Source organism: Elephantulus edwardii, unplaced genomic scaffold, assembly GCF_000299155.1.
Source record: "Elephantulus edwardii isolate Elephantulus edwardi_28Jun2011 unplaced genomic scaffold, EleEdw1.0 scaffold00116, whole genome shotgun sequence".
Lineage (NCBI taxonomy): Eukaryota > Metazoa > Chordata > Mammalia > Macroscelidea > Macroscelididae > Elephantulus > Elephantulus edwardii.
The window spans coordinates 11,065,433-11,091,049 of record NW_006399866.1 but is presented as its reverse complement, the minus strand read 5'-3'; the positions used below and the strand labels follow the sequence as shown (position 1 = coordinate 11,091,049).

The window sequence follows — 25,617 nt, the reverse complement described above, 5'->3', positions numbered from 1 at the left end:
GAGCTGCTTATTTCATGCACTTCAGTGCTTGATGGGTTATTTAAATGGCTCGTAAAGTTGATGCCTTTGAGGCAATGATGGTGAGACTTCATCTCATATACTTTGGGCATGTTATGAGGATTGATTCCCTAGGAAAAAACATCAAGCTTGGAAAGGCGGAGGGTCAGGAAAGGAGAAGATGGCGCTTTGTGAGAGAGATTTGGATTAGCACAGAGACTGCAGCAGATGACTGAGCACGGTGGAGATTGTGCGGATGGGGCAGGATCAGGCGTGGTTCACATCCGCTGTACCTGGCGTTCCCTTGACTCAGAGTAACTCCACAGCCTCTGATGACAGCATAGTTTGCATCACATATTCAGAACACTCTTAAGACAGAATGCCAGATTATAAAAGCTTGTCATTTATTGACAAGATCTTCCTGTGTGTCAAGCACTGTGCCAGGCACTTTAATGACACTTGAAATCAATTGATGCCTTTAACAAGAGTTCTGAACTGTTAGAATTTTTACAGATGAGGAAGCTGAGGCTTAGAGATCAGGCAGCGTGCCCATGGTGGCACAGTGATTCATCTCTCGAGCCAGGATCCAGCCTTGGTCCGGCCTGTTGGAGAGCCCACACTCTCAGTCAGCAGAGGTTCCATCTCCTTCTGCTGGAGCCGGCAGCCAGGCTCCTCATCTGCATGGGCCTTGTCACTGCCTGCTCCCAAGCTGATTGGAGACCAGCTTTCCAGGGGTAGGTGGCACATGTTTTCAGAGACAGCCTTGTTTCCTCCCTGTGATAGAGTAATGGCAAGTAGCCAAAAGCAAGGAATTTTGCATCAGTTTATCCTTCTGAAGTATTAAGCTGGCATACTCCAAGAGTCCACCTTATATCTACTCTGGTTTCCTCATGTGGAACCATAGATAGACCTCTGGCATGCAGAAGGTTTTATGGAGGGCGAATGAAGTTGCCTTCTGTTTATTTTTTAGGAAAGAGCCATGAAGCAGGGTACCCTTCTCTGGAAGTGTGAAGAGCCTCTGTAGCTGTGGTGGAGAGCATATAGAATGACAAACCTTGTCTTAGTCCATGAACATATACAGTCCTCCCACCAAAAGAAGTACATTTGAATATAACAAAGATCAGATTTCAACATAACCTTCTGTGAGGGTAAAAATATCTATGTGAAGTGGTGATTTCTACCAGCTTCTGATCCCAGTCAGCCAGCAGTGAGTGTGATTCAGATTTGAGGCTTGTTCCAGAACTTCCTGATTGTATTTTAAATGTTATTTCTATAAATCAGAGAGTGGCAGACGTTACCTTGGACTTCTAAAGGTGAGAATATGTCTGCATTTATTAAGTTTTTTTATGCTTACTGTGCCAAGCAATAGGTATTTCACAGTAATTTCTCTCTATGTGAAATGGCATCATGTGATTTGTGTACATGTTTGTGTGGCTAATACCTCACAAAGAATATTGCCCCTGGTAGTACACAGCTACTACACTCTTGGTACCAACCAGCAGCCAGGAAATCAACAGACAAATTGCGTTGGGAAAATCTGCTGTCAGGGATCTCTTCAGAGTACTGACAAGCAATGATGTCAGTCTAGAGACAAAGGTACACCTGATTCAGGCTATGGTCTTCACAATTACTTACTGTGCATCAGAAAGCTGGACAGTGGCTGTGGATGACAGAAGAAGAATTGATGACTTTGAGTTGTGCTGGAGAAGAATATCAAATATATCATGGACTACTAGGAGGACAAACAAGTTTGTCCTGGAGAGGCTGAAATCAGGTTACTCCTTGGAGGCAAGGATTTTGAAGCTCTGTCTGACATACTTCAGGCATGTTGCAAGAAGGGGCCAGACCTTGGAAAGGAACATCATGCTTGGAAGGGTGGAGGGACAGCACAAGAGAGGAAGAACTTGGATAGACTGACTCAGTGTCTGGGGTAATGGGCGTAAGTGTGTCAGAGACAGTGAGGTTAGCTCAAGATAGAGCAGGGTTCAGAAGTGTTAGACATAGGGTCGCTGTGAGTCGACACAAGTGACTTGACGACACGTTAACACCAGCAACGGCATCCTTACTAGATTAAAGGGAAGGCCTTCAACTTTGGCTTGTTTAATATCTACTGACTCCCAGATATGTTCCAGGCACTATGCTAGGTACTGGTGGTGCAGCAATAAGAAAAGCAGACATAGCTTTTTACTTCTTTCATACTGGGAAGACAAATAAACATATAAAGAAGTAGCTATAAACTTGGATGGTACCCTGGAAGAAAAGGACGACTTGATGTTGTGGGAGTTTGTAAAGAATTCACCCACATGACGATTGAACTGGAACTTACTCCTACTGACTGTCCATTTGTCTTGTGAGGTTGATTGCAAAGGTCCCTCTGAGCAGTTTTTTGGTGGGCTTGAGCTGCCAGAGAGGCATCGCCTTTTGGGTTAGCAGCACACCTCCCTGCAGACTGTTTGGCCAGAGTGCTCGTATTTAACAGAAAGATGTGGGCTAGTGGAGGGCAGGCCTTGTGAAGGAAGGCATCTCTACAAGTGATTTCAGAGTCGTGATATGAAGAATGAACAGGAATTGGTCAGGTATAGATTGTCCAGGCAGGTGGACTAGGCTTGCCTGGGACGCCCACTTCAGTTACCATCACTCGTCAGAAGAAAGGTCAGTGCAGGAATCCAAGAGTCTTGTCCTCATTGTCAGACAGGCAGTCCTGGTCATTCCCTGCAGGCACAGGCAGGGTGTAAAGACCAGTGAGACATCAGGTGTAACAGGCAGCCCAAGAGGTGCTGGTCTTTCCTGCCTCAGCCTCATAAGGACATCCAGGTGTCAGACAGAAGTCTTTTGACCGGGGTCTGTGCCTCAGCGTCAGGTTAACAAATTACCTCTACTATTCAGACACTTGTGCTCCAAAAGTCAAGATCACCTATAAATCCACTGAGAGTGAGAGAGAGAGTGAGTGAGAGAGTGTGTGTGTGTGTGTGTGTGTGTGTGTGTGTGTGTGTGTGTGTGTGTGTGTGTGTGTGTGTGTTATAGGAGGGAGGGAGAGATAAACTAACATAAAAGGATCAGGTAAAGCTGAAGTGCAGGAGACGACAGTGAACTAGTGAAGTCAGAACTCAGCCTGCAGACTCTGCAGAGGATAGGAGAACTGCTTCTGTCAGTCCTGAGGGGCGCTCCCTCAAGACTGGCTTGGAAGCCCAGTGCGGAACCTCAGCTAGAGGAGTATGCAGAGCTGTGTCTTATCAGAGAGAATTATTTCTAAATATATTGTCTTTTTCTTAACTGTAAAATAACTTATGTCCAATGCAGAAAACATGGGGAAAAAAACCAAATGAAATGGCAGTTGTGAGGGTCCAGACTTTACTGGCTGCTTAACATTGTTGTTATGAGGCCGAGTTTGTTTTGGAACATGGGTAATAAAACATGAACTGATAATTAGAATTTTAAATACATGTTTATCAAAGAGGAACTATGGGAAAGTTTTTAGTTCTTCCTTATCAACCAAACCAAGCTTAAACTCGCTGCCATCAAGTCGGTTCCAGCCCTCCACTGATCTGTCCTGTAAATCTTTACCCCAGCATAAGAATGAAAAATGGTGTCCTCAAGATTCCATGTCATGTTTTTCTTGAATTTAGTGTTAGTAATTTTTTTAAAAACACTAGGGGGAGCCTCATGCCCACTGTCCTCCTGTCACCCAGACTAATAAAAAAAAGCCCTGGGCAGGAGTGTTTGCTGCCCACAAGCTCCATTTATTTTCTCTTCTTTTACTATTGATCTGTTAAATTTATTTATAAATTTACTGTGCAAACAAACGTTTTACTTAGATGCTTTCTTTGTGAATCACTTTAGATGCACAATAAAATTTACCCTGGCCTTGGCCTTAAACCACAGAAGATTTAAGTTTAAAGATCGGTCAGCTCTCCAGCCTGTGGCCTCACCCCAAGTGTTTAATGGGTGTCTTTCTGTAGATGTAGCCAGGGCATAGTGTTAGCCTCCTGGCTCCCTCTCCTTGGGCGATGGCCAAACTCCAAGCTGCAATTAAGGCAAACTTACAAACACCCCAACCAGGGCAGGTGTTTGCAGCCAGGCAGCTTGCAAATGGAAAGGGAATAATAATCATGTGACAGGATTGGAGATGCAGATATCAGTACCCTGCAAATCTGGGCCTCATCTTTCCCTTGTTATACAGTAAGGAAGAGCTCCAGTGTTGTAGTGTCAGCCATTATTGAAAGGTTCAATTACACCAGTTCTTTCAAAAGAGAAAGATGGGCACTTTTCCCCCAGCAGGATGTACTGCCTTGAAAACTCAGTACAGGGTCACTGTGAGTCACAATCAACTCACAGGCCATGAATTTGAGGTTTGTTTTTTGTAGGGTTTTTTTGTTGTTTTGTTTGTTTGTTTTTAATTCATTAAGGAAGTTGGTTTGAGAGTCCTAGTCACCTCAAAGTGAAGGCTGAAATAATTGTGGATCAGTGTGATTCAGAGCCGCAGCATTGAGTGTGGATGAGCAGTGCTGGCTCTAGCATGGCTCTTTAGGTTGCACTTACTTGTTTTTCTCACATTTGTTAACTTAAAAACACAAAAGCAATTTGTCCATCAGTGTGGAAGAAGGAATCAAAAAAATTCTAAATACTGCATTTTTCAGGGGTGCCATAGGCTGGTGTTTGGGGTCAGACAGTAAATGGAATGGAGGGAGGGGGTGCCTTTACCGAAGCAGGAGAGTCAAGAGAACAAACCAAGGAGGAGATTGCCGAGAAGGAAAGGAAGTGAACTGATCATGTTAAAGCAGCAAGGTAAGGAGCTTTGAGATAGGACACTGCACAGAGTAAAAATGTACCATTGGTGACCCTAAGGATAGTTCTATGTAATCATAACAGTTAAGTGTCCAATTGGGAGAGAGTAAAAGAGAGGGGCCATGAAGCAGTGAAGATGAGAAGTGTCAACCTTGAGGTTTACAGTGGGTGGTAAGAAAAAGGTTGAGAGAAGGAGAACAGAGAATTGTTCCTCTTTAAAAACCTCACAGGAGCTAGGAAAGAGGACAGGTAGGTGAAAAAGAGAATAGCTAGTGAAGTGACTCCAGACTTAGTGTGGATGAGATCCAACTGCGGGTCCGAATTGAGTAATCTTGAGCAAGTCACATAACCTCTTTTTTTACCGTATTACCGTGCTTATAAAATGCCGTTGCTGCTGCTGCTGGTAGTGGTGTTGTAAGATCATGAATTTAAAGCACTTGGTGCTTTGTTGTTGTTAGGTACAGTTAAGTTGACTACAGCTGGTAATGACCCTGTGACCCGCAGATCTGCACCTTGCCCTGTCCTGCACTGCCCTTACCGTCTCTGATGCGCTTGAGCTCAGTCCCGGTCAGTCCATCTTGTTTGAGGCTTTGTCTCTCTTTCTCTGAACTTCGCCCTTTCCTAGGATAATGTCTTTTTCAGAGGACTGGGGCTCCTCCTGTCTGCATACCCAGAGAATGTGACACACAGTTCCTCTGAGGAGCACACTGGTTGCACTTCCTCCAAGACTCAGATTTTTGGGTATTTTTTTGTAATCCCTAGGATATTCCATGCTCTTCTCTAACACAATTCAAAGGAATCAGTGAGTCTTCTGTGATCCTTGGTCAATGCCCGACTTTGAAATGCATAGGAAGCAGTTGAAAATGCCATGGCTTGCATCAGGCGCACCTTGCTCTTTAAATTGGTAAATGCTCTTTAGCACAGCAGGCAAGTCCTTAACAGCAGCTTTTCCCAATTCAACATGCCTTTTGATTTCCATAGTGTTGTTACTATGGACATTGATTGTGGATCCAAGAAAAATGAAATCATTGAAAATCTCATTGTTTTCTCCATCTGTCATAATGTTTGTTGCCTATTAGTCAGTCCAGTGATGAGAATTTTTGTTTTTTTGATTTCGAGATAAAGTCCATACTGAAGGCCTAGTTCTTGTTGTTGTTAGGTGCTGTCAAGTCACACACAGCTCCTAGAGACCCTTAGGACAACAGATACGAGCCTTGCCCTCCTTGTGCCCTCCCCAGGATCTCTCCCCTTAGGCCCGTTGGATCAGGCACTGTGTCAGTCTGTCTTTTGGAGGGAATTCTTCTCTTTTACTGACCCTGTACCTTTGCCAACATGATCTCTCTCTCCACACACTTGTTCCTCCTGAAAATACGCCCTTAATAAGTGAGACACAGTTTACCATTCTTCCCTCTAGAAAGAGCACTCTGGTTATACTTCTTCAAGATAGATTTGTTTGTTCTTTTGACGGTCCATCAGATATTCAGTTCTTTTCACTCTCACCACGATTCAAAGGCATCAATTCTTCTATCATCTTTATTCATCCATATTCAACTTTTAAGATATATAGGAAGCAAATGAAAATTCAGTCTCGATTCAGATGCCTTTAGACATCTTTGCTTTTTAGCACTTCAGAGAATTCCTTGATAGTAAATTTCTCCAATGCAACAAATCTTTTGATCTCTACTGCAGCTACCAAGGGTGTTGATTGTTGATCAAGTAAGATAAAATTATTGACAACTTGAATCCTTTGTCCATCTATCGTCATGTTGCCTATTGGTCCAACAGTGAAGAATTTTGTTTTCTTGATATTAAGATGTAACTTGCATTGAACGCTATAGTCTTTGATCTTCTGCAGTTAATGCTTCAAGTCTTCTTCACTTTTTGCCACCCTAGGCTGTATCATCTACACAACACAGGTCGTTTATGAATCTTCCTCTGATCCTGATGCCATATCCTTCTTCATAAATTCCAGCTTCTTAATTTATTTGCTCAGCATACAAATGGAGAAAGAATGCAACCCTATTCACGCCTTTCCTGATTTCAGACCATGCAGTGTTCCCTTACTGTTTTCTGACCTCTGCTTCTTGGTCTTTGTATAGGTTTAGCATAAGAAAAAGTAAGTGCTCTGGGATTCCCATTCCTCTCAGTGTCAGCCACAATTTGTTATGATCCACACAGAATAGTTAGTGCTTTGGTTGTGGTGATTGTGTACCATAGAGTCAGAATCTACACATAGCTGACCCTCCAGTGGGTTTTCAGAGGCAGTTAATCGCACAGGAAGAGATTGCTCACCCTTCTCCCACGTAGTGGCTGGTGCCCTTGAAGAATGTGACTTTGGGATTACAGTGCAGCTTCTTGCCACTAGGCTACCAGAACTCCCTAGTAAGTGCTTTAATATGAGCTAAATGAAATGATGAGGCATTACTGCTGTAGACAAAGAGGACCTAGAACTCAGATGGGAGGAACCAGCATTCATTGTGAAACCAGTGTTTCCAGCAGAACCATGGCCATGTTATTAAGAATTTTGGGTCATCAACTCAAGCCTCACAAATTTCCCTCCAAAAGGAGGAAACACTGCTTTCAGAGTGACTAACTGAGAATGTCAGCAGTATCTGAATCACTACCACATTTTCATGCCTTTTAATATGTGCTTCGGTTTGTTCTACAGATTAGCCAGAAGAAGTTAAAAAAATACGAAAAGGAATATCACACCATGAGAGAACAGCAGGCCCAACAAGAAGACCCCATTGAGCGATTCGAGGTTCGTTTGATTATAACCTGGAGATGTGAGGCACTTTCTGTCTTTCGTCTAATGTAATTGTCCCCATAGCTCACTTTATTAAGCCTCTTTCAAAACTTAGTTCCACTCTTCAAGTTTCGGTTTGTGCTTAGAAATGGAAAAAACAAGATCAGTTATATTTTAAAGCAACTGCTTAGTTTTTACAGTTCAGTGGCCTTTCATCGTGGTTAATAAAGAGTTGCTTGGAGAAGTCACTTGATTCAGTTAAGTAGAAAATAAATGATTACTGACACTGAACTCCTCAGGTCCTGCCAATCGTCCTGTATTTCTATAGGATTCAGAAGTAAGATTTGGCATTTAGTTCTGCAGAAATGGGATTTCAGTCTGATCTCTTTATGTCTATAACTGGTTCCTTTCTGTCCTTCAGCGAGAGAATAGACGTCTACAAGAAGCTAACATGAGGTTGGAACAGGAAAATGATGATCTTGCCCATGAGCTCGTTACCAGCAAGATTGCACTGCGAAAGGACCTGGATAATGTAAGTTTAATCAGTCCAAAAGATCAGATTGAAATACTGATTTTTGTTCTAATCAAATGAACTTCTTACATTTTATTAATTGCTGTTCTAGTTACCTCCAGAGTATCTCACTTATGTTACAATTGTGTATGTCTTTATTCTTGGTAATGATAAAATCTAAAGTTCAGCTCTCCCTGCCACAGCTCTTTGCTGCATCCTGTGGCCTTCGACTCCTTTCCCAGCGATGTTTGATAGTATGCGGCTGTCATTAGCTGTCACAATTGACGGTAGCATTTTAATCATCATGACATTTTTAAACTTTCCTCTGAACAGAGACAAAGATTTTGCTCTCCTGCATAATGTATGCCTATTGGATAAGGCTTGGGAATTGGAGTACAGCTCAGTGTCTCGGCCACTTAGAATCCTGTTGTTATGTTATTTGTTTCTGTAAGCAAATGTTCCTTTTTTTTTCTTCTTTTCTTTTAAAAATTTTACATGTTTATAAAAGTAGTGATTTCATTGTCTGATCTTGACCTTCCTCTCAGCCCTTGGTTTAAATTCTTTGCCGGGTTACTTTGGTTCATTTGGTGGTGAGGTCCAGAGGGCCTGCTCATCATAACAGGTTTTTAAACAGTCATGAGGAGGGAATCCTATCATGTTGATTTCTGGCGTACAAGATTCTGCTGTTGTGTTTTATATTTTTTTTTAATACCTTGACTAACTGGATAGAAAGTTGTAAAAGTAAAGCCTTTAGCAGAGGATGGATTTTTTTTAAAAATCATACTGTCTTTCTGTTATCTGTATTGTATTTCTTAGAAGAAATGTAGTCTTTAATTTATAGTTTAGATCAATGATGTTGTAATAAAACTTTATTTACAAAGTGGATAGTGAGCCAGGATTTGGCCCATGGGCCTTAGCTTTGCAGCTTTCCTCCTAAGTTTCCTTTTCTGCTACTTGGTTTCCTGAGGTTCTCAGAAGAGTCTCTGGCTTTGTCAGGTATCAGGACATCCTGACATTTTGGTGCATTGATACACTTCGATCGGTGGAAGATCACTGCTCTCATTAGATTCTCCTAAGGGACTCACATGTCAGCTGGCTAGAGTGTGATATGGAACTATCTGTTTACCCCTGGTCTATAGAAATTGAATAATAGAAAATTTTAGACAGACCTTAGTTCTAATACCAGCTACTCTAATTTGAAGTTCACGTTGAACCCCCTGTAAATGATAAACAGAATAATAGCCATATCACAGGGTATTATAATGGTATAATAATAGCTGTGTCCCTGAGAATTATGATTGCTATGTATTAGAAGTAGTCTGGGTAGTGTAATCAGGCACAGGTAGTGTTCCATTCCCGTGTCCCTCCATCGGATGGCTCTTTGTAAATGGGAAAGCTCCGTTTCCCAGTATGTCCAGGGAACGTCTTTCAAGGTCATTAGCCCTTAATGACCTTAGCCTAGAGATCTTACTGACCTTAGGTTTACCAGTCTTCTCATGGGCTTTAAGTTTCCTCCCTGGGGTGTAAATTCCCTACATACCCACTGTTTCTCTTTGTAAAATCACTTTTTCTACACAGAAACATTATCTCACAGTTTAGGCATTTCTCCTAGTGAGGAGAGTGGGACGGGGGTACATTGAGTCAGCGCATAACAGTAAGGATGAAACCATATGGAATCAAAGAGAAGAAAAGTATTCCTAAAGAAAAGTCTCTGTGTTCTGTGATTAAACTACCAGGGGCAGCTTAGAATAAAATTCCTGGTAGAACTTTAGTTTGAGCTGTTACTTTTTAAAATCTCACAGTAATAATAATGATGATGTCCCCCTAGTTATTCTTGACATGCTTGTCAAAGAACTAGGTTACATTCTCAGAATCAGAGATGAGAAAAAATAAAAATAATAAAATGAATTCCGATTAACCAAGGATCTATTTGCCCGGCATTTTTAAAGCGCCAGTATCTCTTATTTTCTTTAGCCATTCAAAAAAAAAAAAGGTGGCATGAATGAAAATTCCTTAAACAAGTCAGGAAACTGAGGCTAGAAAGGTGAGTACACCTGGAAAAAGCAGAGGCAGACCCATCTGACTTCTCCAATTGCACACCGTCTTCATAGCCGTGTGGGGCAGGAAGCTATGAACTGCTGTTAGAACTCTGGAGAAGAGAACCAGTGACCCTGATACATACTAGCTGATGTGTCTTGAGTACTTAAAAAGTGCTAATCACTGTGTCATTTGCATATATTATTAAATCCTCAGCATAACTCCTTGTTTTATAAGGAATATAATTAAGATCCTCTATTTTGATAAGACAATAGAGGTAGAAACAGGAAAGCTATCTTACATAGTTATACTGTGTTATTGGCAGTTTAATGTCTTTGTCTGGTTTTGATATCAGGATAATGCCACCTCATAAAATGAACTGAGAAGTATTTCCTCCTATTCCCTTAAAGACTTAGTGTGGATTTGGTACCATTTTTTTTATTAGTTTTTTATTTACTTCATCAGTGATGCCATCTCCTGATATGAATGGTTTTTTGCACTAAGTTATTTAATTATTAATTCTTTCATAAATATGAGACTATTCAAACTTTCTAATTCTTCATGTATCTATTTATATAGTTCATGTCTTTCAACAATTTATCCATTTCATCTTAATCATCAAGTGAATCATCATGAAGTTGTTTATATTTCCTTAAACTTTTAATGTTTTTAAGATCTGTAGATAGGCCGTGCTTTCATTCCTGGAAGGGAATTTGTGGTGGAGTTTGTTTTTTCATTCCCCCCCCTTTTTTTTTTTACTTTGATCAATTTAGACAGAAGCATCTCACTTCATTAGTTTTTACTGTTGCTTATTTTCTGTTTTTTTCCCTTCTACTTACTTTGTGCTTACTTTCCTTTTCCTTTTCTAGCTTCTTAAGAAATAAGCTTGCAGAATTTATTTTTACACCTTTAGAAAAGGAGCCTTAGTGACACAGTGTAATTATGTATTGGGTGGCTCACTGAAAAGTTGGCAGTTCAAAACCAGCAGTGTCTCTGCAGAAGAAAGATAAGCCAGCGGTGGTGTCAAAGTTGATTTGAGGGCAGTGGGTCTCTAAAATAAGCATTTAAAGTTGTGAATCACCACTTCATCTGCAGCTTGTAAATTGTGCTTTGTTGAGCTTTTCCTTTTAATTCACACCTAATTGCTGTTGAGTTGGAACCAGCTCCTGCCTGACTGTCCGTCAGGTTTGCAAGGCTGTAAATCGTACAGGGGACTGCCTGTCAGCAGCTGGGAGATTCAAACAGCGAGAGACACACTCACTCAGCTCTCAGGGGTAAACAGACTAGAGTGCCAGAACCTCCTTTTTGGGAGTTCAGAAGTAGGATGTTTCATTTCCAAATACAAGTCATTTTTCCCAGAAATTATCTTGTTGTGAATTCCATTCCATTATGAACAGAGCATGTATCCTTTCAGATTTTAAACCTCTTAAAATACATTGATCCTTATCTTATGGCCTACTGCACGGTCTGTTTGGGCAAACATCACATGTAGTTGTTGTTCAGTACCGTTGAGTTGGCACCGACCCATAGCTGACCTTCCAGCGTTGCCCTTTCTTCTCCAGCAAAGCCCCTGCTGGATTTGGACTGCTTGCCTTTGGGTTGGAGCACAACTCCTCCCTCAGCAGGCCACTAGAGTCCCAGAGGCACTTGAGGACATTATCTCAGTCACAGAAGGACAAATACTGCCTAACACGGCTGTTATAAAATGAGACTGGAATGGGGGCTTGGTGGGAGAATGGAGAAAGAGTGGATAGATAATGAACACTGCCTTAGAACAGATGAGGGAAGAGCTGTCTGAAAGGAATATAAGATTAGGTATTACATGTATGACAATAACCTGGAGTAAGAGGGGCATTGAAAAGTGGACTGGGAGAGGAGAAAAGGAGAGGGCAGGAAGAAAATGTGCAACACTGAATGAATAAAAATGTTAAAAAAGAAAGTCTTTTTTTGTGGGAAGAGTGATAAATGTCAGCTAGGTCAAGTTGGTTGATGGTGGTATTCAGTTATTCAGTGGCTCATGGAGTCCCTGCCTCGGCACCGACTGACCCACGTGGGCCTCACCTGCTTTTACTGTGCACTTACCTAGTCTTCTTTTCAGTTACGTCAGTCTTCCATGTATTTTTCTGTGTACATTCGTACATTTCAGATTATTAAGCCTTCTTAATGGAGTGACTTGCTTCTTTGTTCCTGATAATAGTCCCTGTGCAGAAATACTTTGAAAGAGTTCTTGGTGGCTTAAGATGTACAGAGTCAGTCTGCTAACCAAAAGGTCTATGGTTCAACTCCATGAGCTGCTTCAGTAGAGAAAGATGGGTGGGAATACACTTCCTCAGGTATTAATGACAAGACTTGGGCTTCCTTAACATTATTGATTGCATAGTATATTATCTCATCTCTTACTGTTAGCATTACTGTGGCTTTATAGTTAAAAATGAGGTTTTGTAGCCAGTTTTTTTAACTGAGTCTGACAGTCTCTGCCTTTTAACTAGATTCCCCCCCCCCAACTGTATATTTAATGATTTGTGGTTGGATTTAAGCCTGCCACCTTGATGTTTTGTTATTTTTGGTATTTGTTCCCTTTTTCCTGTCTCTCTGCTACCTTTGGTTTCATTGGGTGTTTGCCTGTTTCTTTTTCTCCTCTTTATTGACCTGTGTGCTTCTTTGGACCTCACTCTTCTCCACAGTTCTGCCCTGCCGCTTCCAGCCCCCGTAGCCTTTCTGATCTCTAAGCTCTGCTTCCTTAACCCTTGGAGATCTCAGTGCTCTGCTTGCAGCCTCTCCTGTCTTCCTAGTTCCTTGATTCACAAAGTCAGAGTGGCAGTAGGCCCTACTTCTTTTTCTCTGGAAACCAGTCCTATAGTTCCTGTTTTCAGAGTTTGAAAATAATAGTTTCATATATTTTGTTCCATTTTCTGGTTACTGTAGGAGGAAAGTCTAGTCCCTGTTACTGATCTGGATTTCTCTTCTGTCCAGATGTTCCCCATGTACTTATGTAAACAGAGTGACTGTGGAGCGAGTGTGGTGCATTTGGAGGACACTGTTTCGGTCAATCCAGTAGCTTTTGGGGAGCTTGCCATTGGCCAGCATAGAGTGTCGGCGCTTGGACTTGATGCACAAATGCTGGGCTCAGTATAAGCCCTATTTTCAGATGCCAGCCCTGCTTCATGCTTTGTGAGAGTGGCAAGAAATTACTTCCTTTCCTAGAAAGGACAGAAAATACACTTGATATCATTTGGGGAGGCAGGATGGGTAAGGAAAATTGGAATCATGGCAAAAGCATAGACTCTTAAATGAGAAAGCCCTGTGCATGACCTGATTCCTTCACGCATCTGGTCATCAGTGTTCCATAACCTCTGTCCATCGTGGGGGGAGGTCAGAGGAGAAAGCAGAGCATGTGGCACATTTTCCAAAGCTGCGCTCCAATGGTGGTAACTGAGTCCAAGGGAGGAAAAGAGATCGTTGTGTTTCTGCTGTCAGGTGCCATTAGGGACAGCTCACAGAGACGCTGTGAACATCAGAGCCGAACCCCGCCCCGTCCTGTGCCCTCCTCACCGTCTGACACACGTGAGCCCATTGCTGCAATCACTGCGTCATTCCACCTGGTTTAGGGCCACCTCTTTCACTATCCCCCCCCCCCCCCCCCCCCCCAGGATGAGGTCTCTTTTGAAGGACTAGCCTCTCCGAACAACATGCCCAAGCCTCACCGTCCTTGCCTCCAAGGAGCAGTCTGGCTGCACTTTTTTCAGGACATGTCTGTTCTTTTGGCAGTCCATGGGATATGCAGGGCCTTCGCCAACACCACAGCCCAAAGCCTATTCAATTCCATGTAGTTGTGGTTTTCCGGTAATTGATGGCCTTGTGACTCTGCATATCATTGAGTCTGAGGTGCTCGGACTCCCCACTGGAGGCCCGGCCCTCTGGCTTTGTGAGGACGTTTGGAGCTATGGGAAGCATGGTTGCTCGCTCATCTGCGGCACTTTCACTTCATGACATCAGAAATGCTGTTTACTTTCAGGGAAGCCACCATCTATCACAAGGGAAGGTTGTGTAAAAGACTTGCATAGACCCCTGTGTAATGTTCTTTACCCAAGAGTCTCTGGTCCACTTCCTTGACTACCCTATGTGGTGGGAGTGGTGGTGTGTACCTCAAGTCAGAACTAACCCATAGCTGACTCTCCGGAGGGTCTTCAGAGGCAGTGTATCGCACAGGAGGAGACTGCCCATCTTTCTCCCGCAGAGCAGCTGGAGGGTTCAAAGCATGTAATTTTGCATTAGCAGTGCAGTTCTTACCACTAAGCCACCAGAGCATGGTACTAATTACTCACTTATCCTTGGAATATCTGGTGTTGGGAATCCTTTCGGCAAGTGTAGAAATGCCATTAACCCCTGGAAACCCACAGCATCAGATTTTTCTGTGCTTTTTCTAGCAAAAGACTGAGGTATAGTATGACCATTTCAAACAGCAAAGAGAAAATGCTAGGAAAGAGCATCCTCCCTTATCAGATAGAAATAATGAAATATAACACTCGGGTGCTAAAACAGAGGAAATGCTGGGAGTTGAGAAGAAAACCAGCTTATTCTATAAATAGTAATGGCAGCTATGTTTTATTGCTTGTTTACTTCAGGTATTATGTACAAGTGTGCTTTCCATGTCTTACTTCTCAGAAAAAGAGCCTGAGGGTCATAGAGGGCTCAGTGACTTGCCCCTCTGTGTGGGGCCAAAGCCTGAACGCCAAAGCACGGCCTTGGAGCACATCTGTCCATGTTATCTAGTCTGTCTGGATTTGGCCTTTCTCTATAATTTCGGGCACATCATTTTCCTTTTCTGATCACAGTTTCCATTATCTTAAAATGGAATTGTGCTGGGTAATTGAAACATTTTGTGATTCTCAGTTCTTGTTTGTGACAGCATTTGTTAACTGTGTTTTCAGGCTGAGGAAAAGGCAGATGCACTCAATAAGGAGCTGCTTATGACCAAACAGAAATTGATTGATGCAGAAGAAGAAAAAAGACGGCTGGAAGAAGAATCTGCTCAGGTGAAGGGACTTTGTCTCCCTCTCTCACATTCCTCTGTCTTTCATGTGCTTGAGAGTTGGGAGTTCAACTGGTAGCTTCCTGTTGGCACTGGACAACCCAGACACAGCTGGCTGGCTTAAGTATCCTTCCAGAAGCCTTGTTTACTGTGTAACTCGTATTCTTAATCATTAAAGTTTCAGTCTTCACTAGAGCAGGTGAGAGTCCTATGTAAAAGCATCTAAGTAACAAAGAGGGTTAGCATTTCTGGAAAGGAAACAGGCATCATAGAGTGTATGCTTGGCTCTACCATCTACTTGTCCCCTGATGTTTATCCCACAAGCTGACTCTGCAAGTCTTATCTGAGCCAGCTCTCCACAGCTCTGAGGGCACAGTCCTTCGAGTGCTTTACAGCCTGGAGTGAGCCCATCTCCCCACCCCTGGCCCCAGCTCTCCTTCATGCTAACCCCCTCCCCCTCCTCGTCTGTTGGAGCTGCCTGAGGTGAGGTACTCAGAGAATTATAGTCCTTTTTCATAGATTAAGTTGTTCTGACAAGGAGGCATTTCCTTTGAAGTCTTAGTTTTTGTTGAGATTCAGTAGTTTGAGAATTTTTCACTGTTCTCTCCTTTGCTTGGCAGTAAGTGCTCCCAGCAGTCAAGGGAGAAAGTAAATAAATTAGGGCCCTTTGAGAGTTAGGTCAGGCACTTTCTGAGAACCACAACATTTAGCAGAAAGTTTCAGAGCCTCCTCTAGTTTTCCCTGAAAACCTTCACTTTGCTTTTTCATGTGTGCAGTTAAAAGAAATGTGCCGTCGGGAACTTGACAAAGCGGAATCTGAAATTAAAAAAAACAGTTCAATCATTGGTGACTATAAGCAGGTGAGTCCTGTTTGCCCTGGGATCGAGCCACACATTAAAAGCCCTGATTTCAAACCCAAAGCCCTCCAAACCTGAAGGCTTAAGATAGACCCCCGGGTTCCAGATCTTGGCTTCACCATTGGCATTGACAAATTATGTCACTTCTCTGATTTTCAACTGTAAAATAAGAGAAAGCATCCCAAGCTGACAGAACCATTGGGAAGATTCTGTCAGATGGTGTTTAGAGGGTCGGCCACATGCATTCCTTGGTAGCTGTTGTCAAGTCAGCGCTGACTGCACCTTTTGTACAACACAAGGACCGTCCTTACCATCGGAGCAGGTCCTGTGTGAAAGGCTCCCTGATGGTGTGGTGGGTGCACACTTAGCTGCTGAAAGGTTGTTGGTTCAGATTCACCAGGTGCTTCATAGAAGAAGGGTGTGCAGTCTCTTCCCATAAAGATTTAGTCTCAAAGCCAGTGAAGGAGTGCTATCACTTGGATTTAACATGACAGCAATAGGTTGAATATTAAATGAAAGCAGCAGTTCATTCTTGGGAGCCCTTCACTGTCCACTCAATCACTCATGGTGACACATGGTCTGGGACATTCTAGTTTTCCACCAGACTGGCTGGGTTATAACGTTAGTCGTCCTTGTTCCTTCCTACATGTGGATTTCATAGTTCATGAGGTTGGCAGCATTCATAAACCACTGGCCATTGAGTGGAGGCACAGAAAGCTTCCTGCCGGAGATAGACCCATAGATGTTGGGGCGGCACAGCTGCATGAACCGCTGCTTATCCCACAGTTTTTTGGTTTTGTTTTTTTTTTAATTTAAGAAAATTTTATTGATAGGTGCTATGGGAGACACAATGACGACTCAGACACAGATCCCGCCCATAAGGAGCTTATCATCCATCAGTCTTAACCCACTTTCTGACATTTGCAGCCCATTTTGTATTAATTTCACGTAACATAACTCCAGCTCCCACTACAGTGTATCCTGAGCATGTTCTGCAGATGATCATGCTGCTCAAGAGATTGTTGTTTTCCATTTAGATTTGCTCTCAGTTGAGTGAAAGACTGGAGAAGCAGCAGACAGCTAATAAAGTGGAAATTGAGAAAATTCGGGTAAGTCTTTCACTTTGTGATCATAGACTTGACACCTCCTAGTTTATCTGGAGGAGAGGACAGGGTTAAAGATCATCAGGTCACTATGAGTTATACTCGACTCGACGGCACCAAACAGCAGCAGTTTATTTGGGGCTCTTTTGAGCACAACAGGTTTTGAGAAGGAGCTGTTTTACCTGGATTTGAAAGTGAAAGGCCCCACCAAATACTTGATAAGAAGCCTGCCACAGGCCTCGCTCAGTTATTGAGTTATAATGCTATGCTTGTTTTATCCCAGAAGGAAATACAAAAGAGGCCGAGAAAAGTCTAGATCTCAACGTACATGTGTCACAGAACTCCTCCAGGATTTCCAGTCATCAGGGTGGTAGATAATAGTGGATGGATGCAGCGAGGCTAACAAGTCCTGGAAGTGAAATGAGGGATGAGATGGGTTATGGAGGACAGGACCATGTGTTAAGGTTTGTTGCTGAATACACTCCGCCAGCTCATTCCTTCTGCTCTAATGGATCCAAATTCAGTGTGAAGGACTGTGGACAACATTTTCCTGCTTGGTTTTTAGTTTGGTCTTTTGTTTTTTTCATGTAAATGAGTCTTAGTGTTGAATTGTTAGTTTGACAGATTGTAATTTTGTGAGGTTTTTTTCCCTGTATTTGAGTGTATCGGATTTTAACTAAAATGAGTAATTGACTAAAAGATACTTCAAGGACATACATAAGACCCATTTTCATGGCTATGTTTGCACTAACATCATTTGTCTGGGGTGGGTGTCAGTGGACCTAGAATACTTCTCTAGGTCTTCTTCTTACTGTGGTTTAACCACAAGTGCCTATTCTTCTAAATTAGATTTCTTTCTAAAACTAAGAAGAAGAAATAATTGTAACCCAGTTACGCAGAGATTCGATTACCATTTATATTTTGATGTAGAGTTTCTCAGTCTTTGTTCTGTGTTAACTTTTAACATGAAAGATCTCATTTGTTCTAAGATAAGCATTTTTTTTTTTCACTTGAAATTAAGATATGTATTTTTGGGGAGCTCTGGTGGCCTAGTGGCAAGAAGCTGCACTGCAATCCCAGAGGAACACGGTTCGAATCCACCAGACGCTCTGCCGGAGAAGGAGGTGCAATATCCTCCTGTACCAGTCAGATCTGATTTGACGGTACACGCACACAAAATTTAAAAAAAAATTTAAAAAAAAAGATATGCATTTTTAATTGAAAGCTTTTTGTAACTTTAATAGCAGGACTTTTTCCTTCTAGAACCTAAAATCGTGACATTTCATACAGACATCGGCATCTTTTGATGACATGTGGTATATAGATTTTATGTTCTGGTTTTTTTCACTCAATATGTTACCACTTTTCCAGGTTATTAAAAATTCTTTACAAAGCTTTTTAAGGCTGCATACATAATGCACGGTGTACTGAGTGGTTTCCTGTTAGTTTATTCCCTTTTTGTAAGTTTCCTGAGTCAGGATCTAAGATGATGTTCCTGTTTGGGGCATACAGTTCCAGGTTCCCAGTAGGTTATCTCCCAGCTTCTCCAGACAGCAGGTAGTTTTCAAGAAGCTGTAGCATGAGAAGTGGCCCTTGCTTGGCCCTGCAGAAAGGAGGCGCTCTTACCATCCTTTAGGGGTCAGTTTGTCTTTACATCTTTTTCCTTGACATTTCCAGCAAAAAGTGGATGACTGTGAGCGCTGCCGGGAGTTTTTCAACAAAGAAGGACGAGTGAAGGGCATCAGTTCAGCTAAGGAGCTTCTGGATGAAGATACAGATGAAGAGAAGGAGACTCTCAAGAACCAGTTGAGAGAGATGGAACTAGAACTGGCTCAGACCAAGCTCCAGTTGGTGGAAGCTGAGTGCAAGATACAGGTAACAGCCATGAGCTTTGGAGCCTATCCCCCTGATGTGTGAAGTGCCCTCTCTATTGGTGAGATGTGTGGAACCCAGAAACCATGTTTACAGTTTGGGGCTGGTTGGCTGGTTTTAGAGTTGGACCATAATCCTTACAGAAAGAACCCTTATTACTTACTAAGTATGTTTAGTCAGTATTTGGCCTGTCCTAAGGACTGAATGTTTTCATAATGATCCTTAGCCGTAGAATTTAGAAACGGGTGTGGTGATCAGAAGAGCATATGCTTTGGCTGTACCACCAATTTCTCCGACCTTGGGGTCAGTCGAGTAGCCTAATAGCACAGATGCCCATGAGGAAAATGCCTACCTGGTAGGATTGTTATGAAATAAGACGGCATATCACAGCACACAGTGAGGGCTTCATATATGGGAGCTTGGACTCCCCAACTGCCATCACTTAGCTATCTTGGGCTTTATTCTGCAGTGCTAGTTCCACTAGCATGACTGCTTAGCATAGGCCAGGCACTGAGCACCATCGAAAGAACAGAGGCGGGTCAAAAGTATAGGCTCTGTGGTCTCCTTAATGCACATTCACTAGGCATCTGCTCTTTGCCAGGCCCTGTTGTAGGTGCTGAGACTGCAAAGCTCAGATGTAGCTTTGTGCAGCTGACCAGATCAGTCAGGAAAGGCTTCAAAGCATCAGTATCCGAGCTGTGAGCAGAGAATGAGCAGGTGGTGTCAGATGCAGAAGACAGAGAACATTTTAGGTGGAGAGAGTGGCATGATCAGTAGCAGAGGGCTGGAAGGGTCTGCTTAGTAGGGAACCTCAGCTTCTTAAAAGCTGCTCCCGTGTAGTAGGGTGGAGGTGGACTTGAAGGCTGGAGGAAGGAGAGTCTAGATTGTTAAGCATCGTGGATGCTGTGCTAAGAGTTGAGGCTGTAATTTGTACAGGGTATTGATGCCACAGAGCTTAGCCTCATCTGCCTGGTGTACATGGTGATCATGGACAGGGGAGGGAGATGCTAAGCTAGCAGGCTGTTTTAAGAAACAGACTAGGCAAGAACCAAGGCCCTAACTAGGAAAGGTCATGTGTAGGCGTTGCAGATCTTCCTCTCTCTGCCCGTTTGAGATAGGCGGAATTTCTAGAGGCCTCTCGGGTGACTAGACTGGATTCTTTTTTTGGCTTGGCTATGGGGAGGAACCATCATTGTCATGGGGCCCAACATCCTCCTGTGCATTGTTTCCCTTGCAGGACTTGGAACACCATTTAGGCCTTGCCCTCAATGAGGTACAGGCTGCCAAGAAGACGTGGTTCAACCGAACACTGAGCTCCATAAAGACTGCAGCAACCGGGGTTCAGGGGAAAGAGACTTGCTGAGAGCAGCTTCTGTTTCGACAACCTTCAGAAAACATGACACCTTTTGTTGCCTTCTTTGGCCAGATGTGTGATTCTGTGACATGTCCCAGGACCAGAATGTACCTAAGTCAGAACAATAGAAGCATGCTGGTAGGTCATTGGACCAGAGCTCATGAAGCAGGCGACTTCTGGGGTAGGGCTCTCCTAACTACTGATACTAACAGGCCTGCTAGCTCAGATGATGCTCCAAACACACTAGGAAACACTCCCTGGTGTGACCTCCTGGGCAGTTTCTCAGTGTAGGTCACCACTTTAACCAACTCAGAAGCTGAGTTTACATGATTAGAGTTTGGAGAACTTTCGGTCTGTTATTTCTAAACCTTTAATTTTTTTTAAATCTATCTATATATATATAGCTCTATAGGGGAGGGGTATTATGGGATCAGTAACTCACATAATTCGTATCTGCTTCAGTGCCAGCAGAGAGCCCTCCTGCATCCCCCCCGGTAGACATGGAAAAGCACTTTGTTTTAAATAGGAAGGTTTCATGGTTGTAGCTGAAGCCACCTACTTTTGTTCAATTGTATAATGCACAGGTTTTGGTTTGGCATTATTCACATGTTTCTGATCAATTCTATGCAACTCTTCTCCTATTTTTTAGCATTAGCTGCCAAAATCACTTCACAGTGCTGGTTGGGTGACTTAACTGTGAGACTGGATTAATCAGAACATGGACAAATCTTATTTTACTTAATGTCTCATGTATATGTGTATATAGAATATTCTTTCCCCAGTTCATCCAACTGACAGTGTTTAAATCCCAGACTAGGACTGCTGATCTGCACAACTTAATTATGTGGTTATTTGGGCACTTAATTCCACTCACGGTTTGCGGGGCTCTGCTCTCCTCCCACCTTTGTGGGAACTGAGGCAAGCTCCTTCACTTCAGAGTTCCTAGTGTTTTTGCACAACACATCGTAAAAATGAGAAAGACGCTGAGCTGTGCGTGTTTGTGTTAGTGTGAGTGCTGTGCAGGCCGCACCTGCCGCAGGGTCACGTCCTCCTGCCTTGGCCTCCTTGGAGGGTGGCCGAGTGTGATCCCACTATTCAGATGGGCTGCAAGTTCTCACTTCAGAGCTAAGAAATGGAGATTTTAGCACCTTTTTTTTTTTTTAAAAAAAAAATCCACCACAGAGACTTTGACATTTAATTTATATAATGATATTCTTTCTGTCTTAAACTGTCTCGTAGATGATCTTTCCTTTGTGTGAAATGGAAGGAGCAGGTTACAGAAGGTGCTGGTTTGTACATAAAGACGCTTAGGTGGTTCTGTACCTTGTTTCTCGTTGGCTTACTGAGATCATCTGTGATAAGGGAGGTAACAAGTGGCAACGCCCTCCCCCCAAAACTAACCCTTACCCAACTTCTGTCTTTCTTGTTCAATTACCAAAACAGCTGTACACCCGTCTAATATTAGGTGCGTGGACCTCGTGTTAGGGTAGTTTCAGTGTGTCAACTTTATGAATTGAAATATAAACCAGTAAAATTGTATTACGGTTTGTTTTGTTGGTTTTATTTTAACAAGCATATTCATTAAATATTTTGGTACAAACATCATTGTTTTGTAAAAGCCAGTTTTATCATAGGCTCCAAACCCATCTTTCCCTTCTTCCCACCATAAAAGCAGACTCCTGTGAGACTACCAACTCTCTGTGCTGTCAGACAATTGTGTGACCCTCAGATCTTGATGGCACAGCTAACAGACACCAGGCGTGTGGAACGAGAGAAGACATGGGCCATGGCTTTTAGGCAACTGATACCTATGCTAGTAGTTATGGGCATTGCCCCTCTCTTGGAAATATTTGGTGGCCTTGTGGGTAAGAAATAGTGTGCTACCAACCCAAAGACAGGCAGTTGAAATCCACCCATTGCTCTGAGGGTGAAAAGGCAGCCAGTCTCCTCCCATGTGATTTATAGCTTCTAAAAACCCACTGGAGGGACACCTATGACAGATGACTCAGCAGTAATGAGTGAGTTGGATATATTTTGGTACGTATCTGTACAAAATTCAGGGGATGGAGTGTGTCATCGGAATGAGACTCTGTATTAGAGGGTCTAGGCACTTCTTACAGGAGGTAAGAGTTTAGCCGTGAAAGAAAAGTATTTCACCAGGTAGCTCTGAAGATGGTAAGTTCTAGGCCCACAATGTTGAGTGTGCAGGGGAAATGACTGAAGAGCAAAAAGACCATCAGGAGTTCCTGGGGCAGTTAAGAGGTCAGAGTTTGGCTGTGAAAGAAAAGCATTTTATTTTTTCATGAGTTGTTTTCCTTCTGTCCACCGCACCAAAGCTGGTAAATGCCTGGCAAAGCATGTGGTCCATACATGACAGGTACTGGGGCACAGGCTAGGCCAGGGGCCCCAGGCCATAGTCCTTTGCCATTCTAATGCCAAGGACTGGGAGACGATTTTTCCACAATTCTGGTCAACCCCTTCTCAGAGTATGAGGAGCAGAGTTAAGACGTTTGCTCCAGGTGTACTCATGCCCCAGAAGCTCAGGATTGTGTGGGCTACTTGGCCTATAAAGTCCTGAACTGATATTTGTGCTGGATCATTTGTGGCAAGGAACTACTGTCCTTAGTCATTGAGGGAAAAATCACTGCATCACTGTCGTCCACCTAGATGTCAGTTTACCATTCCAAACCAGTTGCCATAACCAAAACATCTCCAGATGTTGTCAGATGTTCCCCTGGGGGCTAAAGGGAGGTCTTGGGACTGACTCAGAGGAAGAGCGAAGACATGCAGAGCAGAGAACTGGATGCCCAGCGATGAGAACAAGTGAGGACAGGCTTAGAAAAGCTCCCAGGCACCGGCAGTGGAAGCCTGCTGGAGACCCTGGCAAGAAAAGCTCAGAGGTTGGTGGACACAGTGAAGAACCCAGATCACAACAAGCAAGGAGTGGGGGAGTGAGACAGTGGAGATAGCGAGTATGGCTTTTAGAGAGCTAGGAGTGGTGAGGGAACTGATTAGGAGAAGAGCTGAGCAGGCATCTTGTTAAGAAGCCAGGTTTTGGTCCATTCCTTCCCTAATGGCGCACAAAGCATTGTTCACAAGTCAGTGGAAACGTGACAGGCCGTGTGGTCGGTCTGGCGGGCCTGCCACCACCTGAGCTCATCCTGAGAACCATGTCCTTCAGTTTCACAGTGAAGGAGACTCAGATCTAAGAAGACTGCTGCCTCTCTTTCCACTCTGAACACCAAAGGCCTTTGGCAGAGGTTGTGTAAAAGTGGCGCAAACTCACTGCTGACGAATCAGTTCCAAGTCATAGTCACCCTCCATGGAATTCCTGGGGCTTTAAATTTCACCAGAGGAAAGTGACCATTTTTCTCCCGCAGAGCCCCTGGTGGATCCAAAGCACCTGAGACACAGCTTTTGGGTTAGCAGTGCGACCTGCTACAGACCACACCACCAAGTTCCCAGATACAAGTGAAGGAGGCAACAGCCACAGGATGCAAGAAGCCCAGATCCTTCCCCCACCCCCCCAGCTCCAGGACTGGCTCCACAGCTAAAAGCCAGAACCACACTGGCAACCCTACCAGCCCAGAAAAACAGGTTCACCTTCTTTCAGACAAATTCTCATTTGTCCTGTTGCTGCCCACAGGATTATAGTGCCTCATTTGTTCAAGATAAATGTTTTGTTTCTTAAATGCAAATCCTCTTCAAAGATCCATTTGTGGGTGAAGAAGCAAGATGTGAAGACTAGGCCCAGACAGAATCCCTGCAGTGTGTACCTCTCAGGCCACAAAGAATACCAAATCCTCTATGCTTCCCCTACTCTATTCAGAGTGAATACTGGTCCAGAGCAGATGGGACAATGCTAATCCACACCAGACTCCAAGAACCAGCAGAGATCTTTAAGGTAATTGTGGGCTGGATAGATATTGTCCCACCACTTAATTATAAGCAGCACAAATGAGACTTGGCCCAAGTCTGTGGATTCAAGGCACTTCACTTTGGACAGTCTGGTAAAGCTGAGTTTATCTAGGTAATGGGTCGAGTCCCTCAGACTGTTAGCTCTTAACTCTTCTCATGCATTCTTCCAGGTGCCTCAAAGTTCTAGAAGTGGTATTATTCCCCGACTTGAAAATAAAGGTGAAAAGCTTGTTCATTTCTTACCACATACCACCTCCTTGGCTTCCAAGGGCACAAACAAACAATGCTGCTCATCTAGCCTTACAAACAGCTTCCTGTGGGCTGAGCCCAGTACCTGTGGAAAAAGAGCACCTGGCTTCTGCTCAAGCCAAGAAGGGCAAACGCATGCAAGTGGTAAGAAGGGCATGTGGGAACAGACTGTGGTACACCTCGCCAGGCCAGCTCGTCTCTGCTCAGGTCAGGGAGGTGTTCTGGTGGGCAGGAAGGTAGTAGCACCCAAGTTCTAAAGGGAGGAAGGCCCGTCCAGATCCAGTGCCTCTGTCCACATTGTTCTCTCCTCTTACCTGAAGGGCAGCAGGAGCAAGCTTAGGCCTGGATCCTTCAAAGGGTACCTCCCTGGACCACCAGTGGGGCCAGGCTTTGCTGAGTCTTAATTCCTTATCTGTGTCATGTTAGGTGCCACAGAGTTGCCTCTGATTATAGCAACCCTCTGTGACAGAGCAAAACACTGTCCAATTCAGTGCCATCCTGGTACTGCCAGTATGCTTGAGCCCACTGTTAACAGCTCCTGGAAGAGGTGTGAGCTCTGGAATGAGGAGTATGAAAAGCACCTGATAAAATTCCAGCACTTCCTCGACATCCTTCACTTACCACTCACTGTGCAAGGCTTCTTGGGGTTAAACACTATCAGCTGAGAATCAGAAGTTTGAAGGGCTAAGTGAGATTCATCTATAGTTAAGATCTCAACTACAGATGGGAATGTGGGTTAGGCCCTGGCCCTCATCCATGGCACACCGGCAAGATCTGGACAGTGCACTGAACTGGAGTGTCAAGGGCAAGGAGAGGGCCCACTCATTACTCATTCATCACAGACGCTTTACTGAACCAGGCAAAGTGGGTCGGGCATAGAACAGTTCAGCCCATTGCTGTTTAAGACAGAAGCTTTTATTTTTATTCATCCAAATAGGGAAAATGCAACATGTCAGGGCTTTACAGACAAACTGCAGCGGCTGGACAAGAGGGTCAGTCTATGGCAGAGTCCAACAGAGCTCAGTGCGAAGGAGCCACAGTGAGGTGCTGCCTGGAGTCAGGGCAGCTGAGTCCCTTTGGATGGAGGCCAGGCATCTGGGCGAGGCACTGGTGACAATCCGCACGTGCAGGCTGCTGCTCAGCAACACCGGTTCGA

The 25,617-nt window shown here is 43.7% G+C and overlaps 1 protein-coding gene across 1 annotated transcript in view; it reads left to right on the top strand.

Annotated features, from left to right (window-relative positions):
* RABGAP1 (RAB GTPase activating protein 1) overlaps positions 1–20,303 on the top strand; it is a 148,593-nt gene extending 128,290 nt beyond the window's left edge. The window contains exons 19-25 of the mRNA XM_006892587.1: positions 7,451–7,543; positions 7,950–8,060; positions 15,008–15,112; positions 15,885–15,968; positions 17,003–17,074; positions 18,746–18,943; positions 20,178–20,303. Coding sequence (XP_006892649.1) covers positions 7,451–7,543; positions 7,950–8,060; positions 15,008–15,112; positions 15,885–15,968; positions 17,003–17,074; positions 18,746–18,943; positions 20,178–20,303 — 789 coding nt within the window. The remainder of the gene's footprint in view (positions 1–7,450; positions 7,544–7,949; positions 8,061–15,007; positions 15,113–15,884; positions 15,969–17,002; positions 17,075–18,745; positions 18,944–20,177) is intronic.
* Positions 20,304–25,617: the final 5,314 nt, after the last annotated feature.